General features: G+C 39.8%; 1 protein-coding gene across 2 annotated transcripts; it reads left to right on the plus strand.

The window, feature by feature from the left end:
* The first annotated feature begins 5,123 nt into the window (after positions 1–5,123).
* On the plus strand, positions 5,124–14,705 carry LOC140121827 (uncharacterized). 2 transcript variants are annotated; one of them, XM_072141917.1, is made up of 3 exons: positions 5,124–5,290; positions 9,809–10,348; positions 11,794–14,705. In XM_072141917.1, the coding sequence occupies exons 1-3, from the start codon at positions 5,251–5,253 to the stop codon at positions 11,928–11,930; spliced, it is 717 nt and encodes a 238-aa protein (XP_071998018.1). In that variant the 5' UTR covers positions 5,124–5,250; the 3' UTR covers positions 11,931–14,705. The 2 variants fall into 2 exon arrangements, with proteins under 2 accessions (XP_071998018.1, XP_071998011.1); XM_072141910.1 differs by lacking the exon at positions 5,124–5,290 and adding an exon at positions 9,313–9,469.
* Positions 14,706–21,292: the final 6,587 nt, after the last annotated feature.

A 21,292-nucleotide genomic window follows, 5' to 3' on the forward strand; every position in this document is an offset into this window, starting at 1 on the left:
AAACTAAACCAGGCACTTGCATGCTTCTGTGTGCCCCATGGCCTGTATCTGGTCTTGTTTTGCTAAAAACTGACTCTTAGGCTACATTCACACGGATGTATGAAAACTGCCATATCCGTACCGTTTTTTTAAGGGTTACATATGGCCACATTCATTTCAATGGACAATACGTCCAACCATTTATATTGCCGTTTTTGATACTGTAGCATACCGTACCGTATACTAGCTGTATAAAAATGTAGAGCATGTCCTATTTTCTCCCGTATTTCAGTTCTGTATGCCCTAGAAGTCTATGGGGATGTATAAAATACGGGTTACATACATGCTGCATACGGATGAAAAACGTCATGTAAATACGGGCTCAAAGCTTTAAAGTTGTGCAAATTATCCTGAGGGGCTCTGCACTGAGGATCAGGTCTTCTGTGATGTCCCATGTTCTGTACATTCTATTCAGTGTCATGGAACATTGCTGAGCTCTTAAAGGGGTTTTCCCACAAAGACAAGTTGGGGCCTAACTTGCTGATAGGTGGGGGTCTCAGTGCGAAGAACCCCTCAGATTGTGTAAACGAGGGGTCCCCTTGCCACTCCTCAGACTATCAGAGCAGACCCCCGCGCATGACCGTTCTGCTCCATTAATCTCTATGGAGCTGAGAGATCGCCGATTTCCAGGCGATAAATGTATTAGTAGGAAGGTCTATTATGATATTTGTGGGAGAGCAAGCACATTAGTCTGGCCACCTAAAGAGCATTTACACAGGGTGATGGATACTGCTGTTACCCAGGCAGTTGGCTACTGCTGTTGTCAGTCCATGAACCACTCGGGGTCCTGTTTCCTGAACCGATAACTTTGCTGGGGACCTGACTCTTTACATTGTAGCAATCTATGATGTAAGGAGTTCCTGCCTATTCACTAAAAAGCAGGGCTGGTATCAGGAAACAGGACTCTGAGCGGTGTGTGATTCACGGACCAACAAGGCAGTGTGAAACCGCCCTTACCTGGTATAATGGTGCACAGATTAAAGGTAATCAACCATTACAAAAATACTAGAAATACTCACCTCCGCTCCTCTAAATATTGCGCTGGGATTTCAACCATACTAAAAATAATCAAATTTTACATCCCAAGTAATAATAATACCGGCATCCCCCGGATTAAGTACAGGATAGCTTCTGTAGGTTTGTTCTCAAGTTGAATTTGTATGCAAGTCGGAACTGTATATTTTTATAATTGTAACTCCAGCCAAAGTTTTTTTATGGTCTCTGTGACAATTGTATTTTAAAAATGTTGGATTGTAATAAGAAGCTGTATTAACAATAAAGCTTCACTGCAGACACCTTTAATAACTGTTACAGCTGTTTATTGTAGCCTAAGGCTAAAGTACAGTAAATTACCAACATCCTGAGGTCTGTTTGTAACTAGGGGTCATCTGTAAGTTGGGTGTTCTTGAGTAGGGGCCCGCCTGTATATAAAAATCTTAATAGTAATGATTTACCATTTAGTTGGTGCTTGGCACTTGTTATGGGCAGAGAATCTGCTGCTTAAGCAATAATCACAGTAAAGTATATGCTAGTGACCTAAACCTAGATAACCATAGTCATCTAATTTCATTTCAGTATAATCGCACAGAACTCTTATGTCATTGTCAGTGCTCCATCTCTAGAATGACATCATTTCCTTACTTTCTGTAACTACAACTATCACACTCTATTGTCACATTGCACAAAAGTTACATACAAGTGCTACTTTGTATAGCTTGTATGACATTCATTCCTGATTAACACAACCTCCACAGCACAGCCCCACTTTGTAGTTGTGTATCAGCCCTCCCTGATACATATACAGGTTAATGGTAATCTTATCTTAAATCTGACAATGTGTGAGGCAGCTATTTCTCCAGACTCCCCTATGACTGTCCCTGCATAACCATGAGGCTCTAGCTGCAGCTTATCTGTAGGAGCAAAGGGCTGGGAATACTTCTCTACTAACAGTAAGGGCCTAATACACATTGTACTGTGGTCAGTTCCTATAGTCAAAACTTTTACATCCACTTTTCAAAGCTCGCCGCGAGTATTACACTGCTCTGACTGGTTTATCAGAAAAATCCATTTGTTGAGGTCTGAAAAAGCTGACAAGTCTCATTTATCAACCACTAAGATTAATCGGGAAAGCCTAAATAAAACCTTGAAAAAAATCCCCAAAACTAGACACACGTTTCCTTACCGCTCTTTTCACCCCCATTCACCCACAGCCCCCAGCCCCCACAGCCGACCAGACCACTACCACACGCCTGCTACATCCTTAAGCTAAGGCAGGCACAAGGCAGTGATCCGGTGGGCACTGCCGGGCTCTGTATACAAATAGGGGCTGGCTGCAAAGGGCAGCGCCATTAGTGATCGCGAGGGAGGAGAGTGGTGGATAAAAAAGGTTTATTGCTTTAATACCCCACCCCCCCACCCCTTCAGCCATGTGTCAACCCTTTTTCTAATCCTGGACAACCCCTTCAGTTATCACAAAGATGACGGTTGTCAACAGGCGCCCATATACATATTTGTCCAAAAAACATCTAATATGTATAAATAAATATATAATATATTAAAATATATAAAAAAAGATATAAAATATCTCAAAAAATACATACAAAGTGCACACATTTGCAAATATAAAAAATAAAGGTGACCTGAATAAGGACCTATATGTCCAAAACGCGTCACCCTTTTTACAAATGTGTACACTTCATGTTTCTTTGAGATCAATGATACTTTTTTTAGCTTTTGGACTTACATTTTTCCGTTTGTTCCAGGTATGTAAGTATGTTCTCTTTTTATAATTTATATAAAAAAAATAAAAACCTAGACAACCCCATGGGCTTTCATTTTAATTTTTAATGTATCACTGACTACAGCTTTTATACATGAGGTTCTTAGCGCACAGTTTGATAAATTGTGTGAGCACATCTGCCACGTCAAGAGGACCTCATTCAGATGGGGCCCTACACTAAGACTTGTATATTATATTGTCCACCACCTATAGATGTGGTCTTAGAAGCCAAGTAACAATAGGCTACATTAGACTAAAAATTATAATAAATTACCTATCCTAAAAGTAAAGTGTTAGTGTAAGGACCTATCTGTATAAGGCCACAAAGTGATTGATGGGTTCACAAATGTTATTTAATGAACCTAGTATATACATATTATGTTGGTGGTGACATGTGGCTAAGCACAACATTTTTAATATAACTTTATTAGACTTCTCATTGATCTTCCATAACTTCATCACTCTCTCCCATATCCCTGCTATGATTACCTCCTCTTTTCTTCCAATTATACTTTACTTTCATACCTCCTCCGTCATAACTTCCTCCTAACTCCAAATAGTCCTCCATCATTGGCCCAGATATATCATTGTGAAGTGTTTGCGCCACTTTGTCTAACACTTTAGGAAACTGTGAACCTATAGGGCTGGGGCAGTGCTTAGTTGGAGTTTGCGCCACATTTATTACTGCGACTCAACAGAATTGTGTCACGGGCTGTATGTCGAAAGTGCACCAAAAAGAAAAGCGCTGATTGCACCAGATAATTCAACGTGAGCCACTAATTAATTTTGTCACATTTTGTCTCTTTTCATCTTCCATTCCCCTCTTTACCCTTCTTTTACTATATTCCATAATCTCTACCTTCTCTCCCTCCTCCAATACCCATTGAAATGGCCTCCAACAACTCCCTCCAACAGCCTTTAGCTTTCCCTCCCATAAAACCACAAAACTTCCTTCTTTCTCATCTTTTAACCTATCACTGTCCCCTTCCTCTTTTCTCGACTTCCTTTCTTCAATCACTGCCTCCTCCTCTCCCTCCTATACTTTTTTCTTCCCGATTCCCATTCATAATAGTTTACCCGTCATTCCTCCCATGCCCCTTCCATCATTGCCTCCTGTCTCCATAATAGGTCAATCACTGCCTCCATCATCCAATACCTGCTCCATTATTGTCTCCTCCTTCCAACTACCCTACCTGCCCTATTACTGCCTCCTCCGCACCCCACTCCTACTCCATCTATAAGCACAAACCTTCCGCCTCCAAGGCACCCTCTGTCATTGTCTTCTCCCCTCTTCCTTACTGCCTCGTCTTCCTTCCTCCTGTCCCTCCTTAATTACTGCTTCTACCATGTTCCCCCATATCCCTCCATTACTGTCTCCCCTCCCATAACCCCTGCATCATGGCCTCATCATCTTCACCCATTCCCTGTGTATTCACTTGTATAGGATAAGGAGGGAGTGGATTGCTTTGGATTGATCCAGTCTTCAAAGACTTTTTGACCTGGACGTGTCTAGATACTTATCAGAACGACCATCTGAGTTGCTTATCCACACACAGACACCCTGTAACATTTCTTGTGTACATTAGTACAGCAGCACTGAGCAGCAGGGAAGAGCCGTAAAGTTATATCCTTATTTTATGTGCCTCTTTTTTTCATTTCCAGGTGTTACAGAGGCATCTCATATTTTTATTATGTATAATATAGACATGTGTCCAGGAAGCTTTTTATATGCACAGAGTCCTAGAATATTGGGGTCTTCAAATAGATCGTAACAATCATTATGATTTGCGCCATTCCATATAATGGTGAGACGACCGGCATCAGTCATTTACATGCAGCTACAATTCAGCTTTTGTACAATTCACTTTGTAGTTGTTCACAAGACCATGAAGTATGGACCGATGACCATTTTTATGTATGTTTAAAAAAAAAAAAAAAAAAAAGATTGATAAAATAAAGCGCATCTGTTATTTATTTGGCTGTTTTTAAGAGACAGCGATGGGAAGTGAACAATGGTTGAGCCAGTCAATGGGCCTGAGGAACAATCCTTCTGCAGACAATAGAAAATAAAGTAGATAAGTGATTTCCAGCTCTTCTTTTTCATAGTAATACTACTAAAAAAAAAATAAATTGGAACTAAAAACCCTCCTATATTTAGTCAGTCACTGTGTCTGACTGTTTATTTACACACAGCTGGGGACGTGATAAAAGAGGTTTTCTCCCCCAACAAAGAAAGCACATGCCCCTTTCTTTTTAAGAGGAGTTCAGCCTCCAGAGCCTGGGAGGAGGAGGAGGAGTAGACTCTTAGTCCCATTCACTTGTACCCTGTACCTTACTCTATATTTGGAGGCAGCAGAAGGTAAGAGCACTGTTTGCCTTGCATGATATATCATTGCTTCCTAGCCCTCTGCTTCTAGACGTCCAATGTGGAAATGAAAAGCAAATGTGGACTGGGAGTCCTACTGCTGGCAGGTCAGTGTTCATCCTAGAACTACACACCGCGTCATAAGTATATGTCCAGTGACATGAAATATAGCTGTTTGCATGATTTCTATATTGATTTTTTTATTTTCTTTTACAAATAATTTTAAATGATAATTTGGAAGTGTTATGGTGAACTGCTCAGAACCAGTACTTATGTAGTTTTTAAAAATGTAATAATAAATATACATTTTTTAGGATATAGTTTATCCTTGCAGAACAAGATTATATATTAATGTATGTTACATTCTGTATGTTCTTAGAGCTGTAAATATACATGGTTTGGGATTGTTGGAGGAAAGAGTTTCTGAGTGACATAGTACAAGACTTTCCTAATTATAGCCACCCCCTTTACTCCTCCCTTGTGCCTTGATAAATAATGAAGAGGTCACAGATCAGCACAGACAGATGCAGACAACCATATGCAGTCCAGGAGCATTGTCACCAAACCTCCCCCCTCTGGGACACTGCTGTAGTAAGCTGATGTCACATATGTGACTGAGACTGGTGTGGCATAGACATGGTGTCAGTAATACATAGGGCAGTCATGGCACATACCAGCATGTTGTCCCACCTTGTCCTGCAGCCACCATTACCTGTTATAGGTTGTAATTTACACAATGTAGCTGTAGGGCACCAGCTCTATTGCTGTATAACAATACATTAACTAATTATTACTGCAATTAAAATGTAATTGTAGTCTTACCTATGAGATCTATCCAGAGTATACTGGAGAATAACACAGCTACACCGGCTTTTATGATATAGAAGGTTTATTGTATAAAAGGGGTTGATCAATGGGGATATCACCAGACAACAGGGGCCCAAAGACTAATTCTCTCTCACTGTATTCAGCCTCATAGCACGGCAGGACTAAAAATTATATGGTATATGGTCATTTGTTAAGGGGAATAAGGAGCTTGGGACCCTGATTCTAATGATTTGTGAATGTGGTGGGATACTCAGTGTTCAGACATACAAGACCTGCCCTGAGAGGTTATTGCAAGTTATATCCTATCTGACATAATGGATGTCCCCATACTTTTTAAGGGATTTGAGGGCATAGGTGTACATATTCATCTGTACTTGCTAGTACCATAGATGTGAGTTCATGCAGTGGATACGAGGGATCTGTAGGCGTCAGAAACCCACCAATCAGTAAGATACCTTTTATTGGGGATAATGTGAAATACAGTACACAGAATGTCCATTTTAGCTTTGGTAGGTTCTTGCGAGCAGGGCCCTCATTCCTAGTTTTATTTTATATGACTATGGTATTACCCTCCTATTTTGTTTGTATGTGAACCCCTGATCTGTAAGGTGCTATGGAATATGATGGCGCTATATAAATAATGATTTATTTATATTATATATGGTTAAAAAAGGAATTTATATGGTAAAATAATATTACCAAAACTAAAGGGCAAACTTTTTTTTTTTTAGAACCCGCACAAACTTACTACAGAATTTAAAACCTTTTTTTTACAATTTCATTAATGAGGTTTTATGATCCTCGCATTTTGATGGATGAATTGTACTTTCTATACATACCATTTGTAGAGTGTGAATACATTAGTGCTAAATTATTTATGATAAAATAAATACCTGTTGCGTCTCCTGATATGTCTGCATTACCAAATACTTGTATTTCCTACAATACTGTACAACAGTTTTGAAATATTGCACCTCCTGGACAATAAACAAGTGCACGGACATGCCCCTAACTGGTGACACCCAGTTGGCAATTTACTAATACATTTCTATTAAGAAACTGCAAAACACACAGATATAAGATGATGTTCTCCATTAAGAAAATATAATTTTCCTTTTTTCTTGGCTATTATAAGCTAATTCAAGTTCTGGGGAGTCATACATTTAAAACGGGTGAATGTATTAACAGAAACAAAGAACGAGTATAAGTTCAGCTCACCTCCCTTGAGCTGATGGCATACAATCTTTTCATTCAGTGCACGACTAAACACAGAATAAAATATCAGACATATCAGAAGAACTTGATTCTTGAATTTAGACTGATTATGTAACAGGTCAGTTTTCTATAAACAATATGGTATATTTTTAATAACACCCCTCTCCCCTCCATTTTTTGTACTTAATAAAGTTAGATTTTTACTAATACCTTTTTCAAGCCTGGATGCTGGAGTTGATCCAAATTTTGTTTGTATGAATGTATTAACCCCTTCACACAGAATTACTTATATACGTCATTATCCCATGAAAGGTTTATGGAGAGAGCATTCACATTCATCTAATGTGTGCAGTCATTTGTTTTCTTGAGCTAAACGATACCAGATGTGTCAGAGAGCCTCTCACTGTATCTCCTCTATTGAAATAACATGTCCATTTGGCCTTTATGAATAAATATATTATTCCAAGAGAGAAGGAAGAGTTAAGGAGGGAACATGGGGTCCAATAGATTATATGGATAATTTATCCGAAGTGTCGATGACAACCTATCAGAGCTCAGCTTTCATTTTCCCACAGCTGTTTATAAAATTAAAGCTGAGTTTTGATTGGTTTCCATGGGCAATTAGAACAGTTTTGCCTCAGAGACTTTTAATATATCTCCCCCAATGATTATCCTGCATGAGTAGCTGACTCATATAATCCGGACATTGTAGAATATGCCCAGTGCGCTAATCATCAAATTCCCCTTATCTCACATATTAACTAAGCCTGTGACTGTGTAACCAGCAGCACTTCATCTATGTCACACATGCTTGAGCTAGGAAAGCTGACCCGCAAGAATATAAATCCCTCCCCTTGTCTGCACGTTCATAAACAATCTCTATGTATTTGCTACATTTACATAGAAGTAACAGAGTTAGGCCCCTTCTACATACGCAAGTGTGATGAGATGAACTTACATCACACTCGCAACGCGTGCTGCCCGGATCGCACAGCCCGAACGCTAAATACCGGAACTGACCTGACATGCTGAGTTCATTTCTGGTTTGCAGCGTTTGGGCCGGGAGATCTGGGCAGCATGCGTGTGAGTTCATCTCAGCACACTCGCGAATGTAGAAGGGACCTTATCCAATGCAAATGCGGGTCATACACAATCTGATAGAACTGGGGTATTCAGATATTTCATTCTTTGTTTTTTTCTCTTTTGTTTCTGAAATGCAAGGGACTTTTGACTCCCCCGTATATAATATTGGTCTAACATTGTTAGGTTTAGATACACCTACCTATGGCGTTCTGTGCTGTCTTTTACTTCAGGAACAATCCAGTCTGTAAAGAAATTGCTTATCAACCCCTTTCTTTACCAGTGGAGCAGAGTCTAATGTTAGATGGTTGGGCCAATCTGGTAGATTCATATGATTTTTTATCTCATGTGTGTGGAGGTCTTAAGCAAGTTTGGTGTGGTCTCTTATCATTCTGTTACATGTATAGTTGACATTAACCACACAGAAGTGAAGGCTCAGGAACAAGGATAGGGGTCGTCTTGAGAATTAAAGTGCTCTTAGTATGCATACTGCCGTTGTGGAGACATACATATGGTTGCAAGTTTGCAGCCGAATATATACATCACCATAGACGACAATAGGCGCTGTGCGCGGTGCATTGAGCACAACAAGTACTCACCGTGCAATGGCCACATACAGATAGAACCTGCTCTATCTTTGGCCGTAAGAACGGCCGAGCAGCACTGTCTTCTATGGAGAGGGAAGGAGCGAGCAGCACTATCTTCTATGGAGAGGGGAGGAGTGAGCAGCAATTGCCCCTTCTCCTCTCCAGCGCACCTGCCATATACCCGCTCGTGTGTGTACATGGAGCCTAGTCTTATTCATTAAACGCTTTCCAACTTTGTGGATTTCTGGAATTAGAAAAGACAAGTGTATACATGAAATCTTTATAGTCAAGATCAAAATGATAAACCACATTAACTTTTCTGGAAGAGCAATGATGCAGATTTCCATATAACCTCAGGCCAGCATATCAGGGATTCTTCTCAAAGTCTTTTTCATTAGTTGCACAATTCCAAATATCCGGATGTTAAAGCAAGTGGCTTAGTGTATTCAGTCCATGATCTGCTTGTGTAAGCAGGAGGAAATATATGGCTATACAAGATGAATCTGCCGGTATACAGGTGCAGAAATGCTGAGATGTGGAACATTGGGTCAGCAGCAAGTCCCTTCACTTGTAAGGGTAAGACTGTGCATGTTGTATCTATGGTACGTTAGTACAGGATGTTCTAACATTTTAGTGCACTAAGATGCTTTATTTAAGGTTTAGTTGGAATAAGGATACAAGTATTTTTTATGGCACTGAAAATTGGTACTAGCTCCAAAGAGTTAAAGATTTTCAGTCCCCTAAAGTATAAAAAGTCATACCCCAATTACCAACAACTCTTTTTCTAATGGCAGCCTCTTTAAAATCTATATCAGTTCTGCAATGTATATAGCACCTATAACCTACAGCAGTTACTGTCATTCGCTATAATGCCATGTAACATTGATTTTTCTTTGTATAATCTTACATTACTAGCCCTGTTAAGTGCGATTGCTATATGGTTCCTCCCTGTGAATTCTGCGGCTGCGGACATACTGCTGTTCATCACCGGTGGAGCTGTCAGTCCCATAACTACACCGACAGAAGCTCACGATATCCAAACCTATGGAAAGCTCCCGACCTTAAAGAGTGTTCCACTGGAAGAAACAAACACACCACATGGATCTGATTTTGTAACGCATATTGAAGAGAATAATTTGACACGATCTGTAGTCCAAACCCATTCTCCATCTGCTCCGGAAAATGATATTGTTACAACGAGGAGTCCAGATACCTCATGGATTATAGTGAATCTGACTAGTGACGCTCAGACGGACGCAGCAAGCCTCACCGGGACAGAAATAAATAACTTCACACGTTTCTATCCAAGCCTTTACTTAGTTGATCAGTGGTCATCGACTCCTGACACCAACAGTGATAGGATGGAGACGGACAAGGCGGTGTGCGACTCTGGACCAAACAATGCAGAAGTACTGGCTATCGCCATAGGAGCAGTGTTTTTCACAGTTTTATTAAGTAAGTAGAATTTATTTTATAAAGCAATCTATAAAAATAATAAATATATCACAAGAAAAATGCTAAATCCAAAATCTGCAGGAAGCAGCATAGCGGATGGGTTTTATACATACCCAATGTTGCAGTAAAAAAAAAAAACTCCGGGCTTGTAGCAGTGCAATACACTAGTGTATGGTGGAGGTCCAACATAAGGGAAACGGAGAGAGAAACAGAAAAATTTAAGGAAAATCTATTTTTTAATCAGAAAGGATCTGGTGAAATTGTTCTTTGGAATGAGTATTTGATTACACATTTACAGAGTAGAGCACTGACACGTTTTTGAATATAATGTATGAAATGTTGTATCACTTCCTCTTTGCTATGAGTCGCTGCTGTAGCTACTTCTGTTTACATATAACAGCAGTTAATCAGGGGGAAGGGCTGTGCTGTGTTCAGTGAAGAGATCTCACACAACAGTGCATCAGACTGCTCCAAGTCCAGCTACATTCCTTGAATATAAATGATTTTTTTCTCCTTCTACGTACAATACACAGATATGGTTACACAGATCTCTATGACTCTTACCTAACTCTGTCTACAGCTTTGTGTGGTCAAAACAAAGTTGCAGCTCTTAGACCAGAGTGGGCCGGGAGTCAATTTTCGCTGAAAGTCGCAAATTCATGAATTTAGTCCTATTGTCAAAATTAGTCTATGCAACTAACAATTTTGATGGAAGCAGGGTCAATCAGAGCAGACAATCAGGCAGCTTTATGCCCCTAGCAACTAGGCATGTCTGTGATTGGCGAGGTGTGTCAACCAGGTGTTCCCTTGGCCAACGCGACATCTAAAGTTCAGTTCCCTTCATCCCCACTTATGACTGGAAAACCCCTATTAGTAATATTTGGTATATATAAGAGTAATGTGACCTTTCGGCGTTGGGTTGCTCCACTCAGTGTTGGGCAAGTATCATGTCTTTCATGCTACCCTCTTGCACTAGTGCAGTGTGAACCTAATTTATGGGAAGGCGCAGACCTTGGCAAGGTGTCTGGAGTTAATAGTAGTGAGCTTTTAGGCCTTAAGCTGATGGCCCCAACCTTCTTTTTGGAAAGGGTTGAAGGTGGAGAAAAACCTCCATTTGCATTCAACAGTATTGTAAGATAAGGTGGTGTCACATTCCCTCCAATATCCATGGTGCACTGCTCTACTGTATCCAACCTCACAAAGACATTTAAGAACACGTGGCTGTTACATACTCCTTCCTGGAGGTGTATTTTGAGGTGGAACAGAGGTCTCAGAACACACCCATTATAGAGAACGATAGGGGTCCTAGCAATCATACATCTTTCCTATGTATAGGTGAAAAATATATCGCAGGTAAAGTCCTTAGTACTTAGAAGTTTAGAACAGTGTATAAGCTTTATATGTCAACATGTTAATGACTACTGTACTGCTTCTTCATCTTTTAGGTGCCCTCCTCTACCAGTTTGCAGTTTTTATGAGAAACAAAAACACCCCCAGAGACAGCTCGGTGTTCATCATTGAGAATGAACTTCACAAGTATGATGTAGAAGCCAATGGACTGGAACCAGAAACAAAGCTGTAATAAAACGTCAAGCATTCATTAATGAATGTTAATGGTTTTATGTAAATGAACGTGGATAACAGGTAATTGCTTCCCCCCAAAAGAATTATGGCAGTTTCCCATTACCCCGTGATCACGACTGCCGTGCCACAAGCTGATCACTATGATGGGGATTGATATACAATTCCCCGATATGTAGTAGAGCCGACTGATTCATCATGGAGTAATGTGAAACAGCCCTTAATCACATGCTGCTTCATAATTTCAGCTGATTATAGAAGAACAATGGGGGTCATTTATCTTTATTGATGTATTTGCAACTGTTTGGAGCACTTTGGTGGATTTGCCGCTGTTTTTCACTAGCCCTGCAATGTTTGTAAAGCCCAAATGTTCGAGTGTTGCTCGTCATTTATCCTTGGATTTCAGATTCTGATGTTTAAAAAAGTTGCATACTTTTTCACTTCAACTAGACTGGAATCATAATTCAGTGTAAGGACAGAGCACAACCATTAGTTAAATAGTCAATTCACATAACCTAAGGGCAGAAGTTATGTCCAGTTACCTTTGTTCTTGCAGCTGTGATCCTAAAAGGGAACCTGTCAGCGTGGACCTCTTCAAGACAGGTTACAGAAGCCCCTTAACCCTGCATTGTAAATATGTCTTTGTGTCTTCTCTCAGCATTTTCATTACAATATAATTGTGTGTTTTAACTTACCTGGTTTCCTAGGGGAATCATGGGCCGAGTTCTGTGATCGACTTTGGTTTGGATGCATTTATAAAAAAGCACATGACTTGTCTGTTCTGCTCATTCACTCCTCAGCCCCCACCTTTGTGCTCCTGTACAGGTCCTCCCTCCATTTACTTCACTCACACAGCAAGGAAGCTCAGGGCATGATGGGAGAGGGAGGAGCTGTACACAAGCAGAAATGTTGGGGCTGAGAGCTGAGGAGTGAGCAGCACAGACAAGTCACATGTTTGCTTTGTTTTTTAAATGTATCTGAATAAAAGCAAACCCTGTGACTCCACACAGGATTCTGTCAGGAAGCCAGGTGAGTTAAAACACACAATTATATTGTAATGCAAATGCTGAGAGGTGGCACAAATACATATTTGCAATGCAGGTGAAATGGGCTTTTGCAACCTGGCTTTAGTGAAACTGAGGTCCCTGGTGATAGGTTCCCTTTAAGGCCTCTTGCCCATGTGCCATACAACTTTACTCAGGGATAATGGTACGAGTTTGATTAGAATGTGTTCAGAGTTGGCTATGAAATAATGCAATGCCTCCTAGGGCTGTCAGGTTTTTTTTCAAGCTCCTTGGACATCAATGGGCGTTTTTTTCCTCAGACTCGCACCTAAGTAAGACATGCTTTACTTTTGACGCAACACAATGTAGACGCATAGCGAGAAAAAAAATACGGATGTGAGAAAAGATCCATTGAAGAGCTATGGATCAGAGTTCAGTGCGATGCAATGATGGATCACATTGGACTTGCACAAGCGCTTGCGGCCAAGGGCCCTAAATGTTACAATCATGAAAGTAAGAGTGAAGACATTTATCAACCTCTGTTCTCCATAGTCTGCTGTAAATAATCTCACATTCCACTGTTATGCAACTAAGCAACACTCACCCGTGACCCATTTAAAAGGGGTATTCCCACAAAGAAAAGTTTCTTAAATGTACTCAGGATAACTAAATAACACATTCTCTAATTCACTGTTAACAACAAAAATACAGCATTTTAGAGAGGAGTCCTATCTGTCTCTATCAGTCCTGGTGTACAGTTTCCCCTGGATATGACCCTGTAACTTCTGGCTTAGGGTCAGGCCGCCATCTTGGATTCCTGTGTGAGGGCCGTGGTGTGGCACTTCTCTGTTTCTGCACTGTAGCCCCGACCCCTTCAGTCCAGGACAGAGCTCACTCACCAATTCTGAGGCAGCAGCATTAGCCAGATGAGACGCTACAAACTACACACAGATAAGTTCTTTATCTGGGTAGGCACAGCAGATGTAGTGTGTTGTGGAATAGCAGAGATGTAGGAGGGCTGACTGCGTCATTATGTTCAATAGGCATCTAATGGTTCTCATCATCTCTGCTCTGTCTCATCTCTATGTGTGTCAGATCATAGTGCAATGTTCAGAAGCTAAATGAAAGCGTATATAAACCACATTGTCAGCTTACAGAACAATATGGATCATAATGTGTCTGCTTAGAGAGTCCCCGCCCACACCCTGGAATTTTGCACTGACCAGCCTAGGGATTGATAGTTTTATTACTGTTTTAGCAAAGTAAATGGCAAAGTAAAGGGTTAAAATTATGTTTATTGTATTCTCACTAGGGGATTGCAATTTGAGAATGTCCTTTCGTGGGAAAACCCCTTTAATAAAATGGGAGAGCACTCAGAGTTCTTTCCATTTTACCTCATTGCTGGATAGATAGAAATATTATACATCTTGGGAACTGACTTAGAAAACGGTGGTTTTAAATACACATCTGTAAATAGAAGTCTTTACACAATCATTTGCTCTTGTTATCTAGTTGCTAATCAATGTTTTTATGTATAATGGACATGGGAGGCAATTGTTTTAAGCTTACCCTGCCAATATGTAGGTCTGTTGTTTTGGCTGGGTATTAGATGTAAAAGGTTGCAAATATTTGTGCAAAAGCAAAAATATGCGACAAAAAAAAGTTGCAAAACACCAATAAACTCAGATGCAAGATTGATCACCCTCTTAGATAAATCAAACAAGTTTAACCCACGCAGAAGAGATGCACATTTTGACAAATGACCTCCAATCATTTTTATGCCATAATAAACAAATATATTTTTAAAACTTTGCAGTTAGTTTCTCAACCTGGAGTTACTTCCTATGTGATCTTTCCTCATTAAATACAGGTATCTTTGTTAATGGTAACCCGTCAGCAGGATTTCCCCAATAAAATTAGTAAAGGTACCAGACAGGGCAAAAGATTTCTTCTTCAAAATGAGTCCTTTTTTTTTGGCTTTTAAGTTTTATCCTTAAATTAGCAGTATAGTTTTCTTTATAGTCTTTATATTGATATGATGCACAGCGTTCAGTCCCAGGTCCATAAAACAGCACGTTTCATGTTCACAGACAATGTGAATCCGGCCTAAAACGCACCTTTTAATGTTATTTATCTTCTAAAGCCGCTCAATTTAATTTTATGGAATAAATTATTCCATGCGGAAGATACAAGATTATTTTCCTAATGACGAGGGCTAGGCTGAAATACAAAGATTAGGACCTCAAAAGTAGATTGGTTGCAATGTAACACCCATCACCCCATAGATTCTGTCCTCAGGAGCCGGTTTATTGGATGGAACAGGAAACGGCACAGCTTTCTGTGTAGTGGTGCACCATGTTTCTGCAGCTCCTATTTAAAAGAATGGGGAACAATTTGCAAAAACCTGTAAAAGTGGATCTGTACACCTCCTAGTACATTTTTAGTTTATCATCTGCTAAAAAACTGTGCTGAGCTGCTGGGGGTGCTAGAGACCCCCCCCCCCTCCCAATCTAAGATTGATGGCTGAATTCTGTGGATGTGTTATTTTTTTTTACCTGCAAAAACAAGTTTTTGCTTTCCTTTGGATAGAGATTTTTACTGGACTTGAACCGTGTACTTTTACACCGTAAAATCTTTCAAGGTCATTAACAAATAGTAATAATTGAAAGCTCATTTTTTACACAGATGAAGGCCCTAAGGGGGATACAGCATAGTTCAGTGTAATTACAGAAAGCGTATGCACTTGTTGCTGTAATATGGATGATGCATTTGCCCATGTTACTGCAGTGTAAAAGGGTCTACATATAGCGTACAGCAGCTCAATGAACCACGGCCGGAGGCTACAATTATTCGCCCTGCTGCCTATTACCAGCCCAGCATGAGGGAGGACACAGGTCCCCATCCTACAGACATGACGCATGGCTTCTGGGTACATAGAACACAGGATGAAGGTTCCTGGGAACCTCCATGTTTATTCAACACAAAGTGATAAGAGGATGACTTCATTACAGTCCATTGTTTTCATTGTTACAGTTCAATGAATTACTCAATGAAGCAAAGCAGATGAAACTTTATTCAGCTAATGGATATAGATTCTATTACACCGTAAATTAGGTTTTCAGCACATAAACAAGATCTGCACATGATCAGGTTTGTCAGACAGTCCCCTAACTATTGTCACTCAATATAATTTATGTAGCGACCCCCTGGTTTGGATGTAAACATCTGAACCCTATCTGTTTCCACATAATGTCCCAAGAAAAAAACTCTTACACAAAGTGCTTCGTGCATTGGCGTAAGATGACCCTCCCTCCCCCACTATGGCCTGAACAGATCTTACTTTCATTGTGTACCTTGTGTTTAGAACTAGAAGAATTGTTAATTTTAATTTCTATTTAAGATTTCCAATATTAACATACGTTTTAATAAAAATTGCAAAAAATGTGCTTTCTCCTCTATAAAGAGGTGAATTACCCATGTGAGACACAAGCAGATAAAAGCAGCAAGTCATGAATGACTATAAAGGGTTGTCTATAGTGGATTATTGAATTATTATCTTTACAGGCCCTAACTACTTCCTGGCCCAATGTAAAGACAGGAAATTACCACTTTGAGAGCACGTTTTTATGTTTTGTCAGACACAGTGCAGCAGTGAAACAGTGAAGCAAACACTTTATAAATACATGTGCAAGCCGATTCGACTTTGTATTACATGCAATGTTGGACAGAAAACTGGTGCAGCCAATTTAATATGTTTCTGGGCCAATGTATCCCGGTAGTTTAGTGTGGAGAGGGCACATCGGGTCCCAGCTACAAAAATTCCCACTGGGTATTTGCATAGACCATTTTTAGTTAAGATGGAAGTGTCCAAACAGAGATATAATCCTACAGCAAACTATATTGATTCAAGGACTCCCATTTTCATGATTACAGTACAGCGCTGCTGTTTGGCATGGAAGAAGGAATATATCACTATGATATATATCAATATATCAAATATCACTACAGAATTATGTTATATATATTTGTTAAATTGTATATTTAACAAAAAATGTGAAACAACTGAAAATATTTCTTATATTCTAGGTTCTTCAAAGTAGTGCTTTTGCTTTGATTACTGCTTTGCACACTCTTGATGAGATACAAGTGGGATTTCTTGCCTTATAAATGGGGTTGGGACCATCAGTTGTGTTGTGCAGGAGGTGGATACACAGCTGATAGTCCTACTGAATAGACTGTTAGCTGCTTTTTTTTCTGGTCATAATACAAATTCTAAGTAAAAAAAAAAACGAGTGGCCATTATTACTTTAAGAAATGAAGGTCAGTCAGTGTTAAAATTGGGAAACCTTTGAAAGTCTCCCCAAGTGCAGTTGCAAAAGCCATTAAGCGCTACAAAGAAACTGGCTCACACGAGGACCATCCCAGGAAAGGAAGACCTAGAGTCACCTCTGCTGCAGAGGATAAGTTTATCCAAGTCACCAGCCCCAGAAAGCCCAGGTAACAGCAGCTCAGAGAGACCCGGTCTATGCCACAATGCCAAGTTTAAGATCTTTAGGTCCAACCACCTTGTCTTTATGCGATGCAGAAAATATGAATAGGAAACCTTCACACGAAGAAGTGACGTAGCCTTGACCAGACCATTGCAGCTCAGTACTTCACACACTTATCAGTTGGAAGCAAGGCTTGGATAAGTACAGATATTTGACCATATTGATCTTACAGAGGACAAAATATCAGTGGATGAAAACAACCAACTCAGACCTATTTAGTTACATTTGCATCTTCCCTTCTATTCCCTATAAAGGAGTTGCCTTTCAGATATTGTACAGATGTCTTTTTATGCTACAATAATTTTTACTTCTTCTGGAAGTGAAATCAGGTATTTTTCAGATGACTTGACCACCAATTTATCTTCAGACTGTACAGAAATATAACAGATATCTTCACGGCAACAGCAAGATTATATACCTGAAGTTGTGTGAAGGTGCTGAACATTGCTGTGAATATAAAAGGATAGAAGAGCTGCTACATCATGGAATATTATATTGAAAACAAATTCTGTAGCCATGTATTCTGCAATACAATTTATACAACTGCTTAAAATCTTACAATTTATTTGATACAAAGCTGAACTGCGATATATTAACAATGATAACATTTTAACAGCAATAAATACATCTGATTTTCAGGATGTATATACATCTAATACACTTTTTACATCTTATACAGTAAGGCTTCGGCATTGCACAATTTGACTACTGAGGTTTACTCATAAGGCTTTGGCTAAATGCTACACACAACATCTGCAGACATAAGGATCACACACACCATGTACCATAGCACATTACAAAGTGCAGGAAATACAATGTATTTAGCTTGGGATTTTCTACAACAATCACCAGATATATAGCAGCATGTATCCTTACTTGACATATTGTAAGCCTACAATATATTTTAGCATTAAATGCACCAGATTAAGACACATATACACATATATTGCCGGTCACAACCTCATTTCCCTCTCTAAATGAAAGCTGCCAGGTAAACATGTTTTTTTGTTCACAAAAGCTGCTCCTCCTTATATACCCTGAATAAATAGGTAAATGAAGGAATCCCCAGTTTTCGCTGTTTAAACACATAAAGCCCTTGGGTGTAGGGAAAAAAAAAATTAAAATGTGGAATATGTGGCGTCTGATGGAAATATAGAACATATGAGATGCAAAGGCCCATTTACTATTAAGAAGTCTAGGAGCACTAAAAACTGACCAAAACTGCTTTAGGTGATCTGTTAGGAGCCTCTATCACAGATTCGGCCATAACTTGCAGGTAAGAAAATCCTGTATGCAGGACGTTTTAATCCAACCAAAAACTTACCATAAGTACAGTATAGTTGTCAACATAAGGGCGACTACAATAGTCAAAGTTGTGCTTCAGGACCGGAGTGTACCTATAGGCATCAACTATCATACACAGAACTTTTCACAGGCAGCTTATCAGCGTTTTACTCTGGATAGAGGCTGCTTCCTGCAATGAGTATTACATGGTTGGCCACACAACTCAGCATCCTTTACTCATGATATCTGGTTACCAGCTGGATTAGCAGCCATCATCATTTAGGGTGGCTTTATTATGGGCATAGAATAAACCCCATGAAACAATGGCAAGGCACAAAATCAGTATATAACACGATATTCACAAAAATTTGAGGTAAACAAACATTTCGGTAAAAGCTTACTACCGAGGACAAAAGTTTGCGAGATTACATAAGGAATAAAGGACAGGTCCGACTCTCTTTTGTATAGAGGACAGGTCAGACTCTTTTGTATAGGATTGCTCTACATGCCCTCTCCTAGCCTCCAACATATCAGGCTGTTATAAATATATATTCAGTAATAAGTGCCTCGTACTACTCTACAGAGCTCCAACCCTCATCATCCGCTACGTGCTGCTCCCTCCGCTGCTCTTCCCAGAGCTGCTGCTCTTCTGCATACGACTAGCACTAGATTGGCGCGGCACGCGCTGACTTGACCCTTCACGACTGCTCCGTTCCACAGGGCCTTGACTTGCACTTGTTGGGGGGTTCAATTTATTTCTTCCTGCAGAAAGATAGAAGGAGCCATTAACAATGCAGTTCTATGCACAATGTACTCATTGGGATTTGTTAATGTTCCTTCAACATAAAAAGGGTCATTATGTTCTCACCTCTCTAATAAAAACAATTGGCTTTGTGTGCATTTGAAGTATATATTTCCTTGGAAGAAAACCCCCAAAAGGGGAGAACACCGTTTTTGGAGAAGATCAGAGGTTCTAGAACTACTCTGGAATAACTATTGCTACCACATTTTGTTGGTGTGAAGTAACAGGTGACAATATATAGAAGATTTCTTCTTTACTGTTGTCACCAAGACTTGGCACTGGGAACATTTGGGAAGATGTAAAGGAACATTAGCAACACAAAGTCATCAGAGGAACGTGGCTCATCTAGTTCACAGCTACGCAGCAAGCAGCAGCACCGCGGCCCCAGAACAAAGCAATAATGCTGAGGAAAGCAAATGGGAAATGCGCTCAATCTACTACTGCAATATACATGAGGACAATGAATCAGAGGAGGAGGCAGATATTACTGTAAGTAACAATGGTGTGTCATTATGTATGACCCATCGGGTGCCTAATGACATAACTATACTGAATGTAGGAGCAAAATGACATTGTATTGTATTCTCCATAGGTCTAAACAGCTTTTACCCACTCACTGTCGCACTGGTTTTCATGCTCTCATGGTTACATTCAGGGACATCTATATCAATACATGCACACCCTATAGTACAGATTTGACAACACATTGACAATAGCCATCTGCATATGTACTGTTTTACTTAAGACCTAGTGAAATTTCTTTCTAGCTTAGAAATATAAGTCCAGAAAATAAGAGCGGCAGTGCAAATGCGCTACAAGAAACTACCTGGGTAAGAAAGGCTCATTGAAGGAAAGTGCTAAAAATAAGAGTTTGGGGCCAATGATTCTAATAGAAATGGAGCCATGAAATCTAGCATGACATTGAGCTCAAGTTTGTAGAGATAGGATAAGGATGTTGACATCAATTGTTCATAAATACAAGGATAGTACCATAGATTGTTGTACATGGAAACAGAGGCACAAGACTCTATTCAGGGGGTTATGCTGATGTATGTGAGGACGTGACTACAGTATATCAACAAATGTCGAATTTCTTTTTTTGATCGACAATAAATGTTAATTCTTGATCTTGAAAAAATAAGACATCCTCTGAAAATAAGGCCAAGAGGCTATTCAGGAGCAAAAATAGAAGACTGTCTTATTTTTGTGGAAACACAATATAAGCAATAAAAATATTTATTGCCGAAAATTAACCATTACCAATAGTTGTCACAGTGAAACCTTATGGTCTATAACAAGGTTGTAAAACCACTTTAACAGCTCTCTAATCAGTCTAGATTGATGCAAGACCTGATTATTGGGGGAGCCGTGGTGAACCTGGCACAGTTATGTTCTGCCATAAAGGTTACACAGGTCAGCCTGTTGATACATTTCCATCAGGCCAAACCACTTCCAAAACCCCCAGCGTGTATCTAAGGAAACCGGGTTGTATGAACATGCAGTTCTGCACATTGAAACCTGCTTTCTTTGGTAGAGCATAGTGCACTGGCACACTTTACATAACTATGGTAGTAGTGTCTACCACAGCTGGACCCCCGGCACACTGCTGACTACCGGGGGTACTTGCTTTTTAAAGGGATGTCTTCTGTAGAGATCCCTTTTTCAAAACCAAAACCATCAGGTCATAAAATAAAAGACTTTCCTACCATTACGTCTTAACTCG

Source organism: Engystomops pustulosus, chromosome 1 (genome assembly GCF_040894005.1).
Source record: "Engystomops pustulosus chromosome 1, aEngPut4.maternal, whole genome shotgun sequence".
NCBI classification, from domain to species: Eukaryota; Metazoa; Chordata; class Amphibia; order Anura; family Leptodactylidae; genus Engystomops; species Engystomops pustulosus.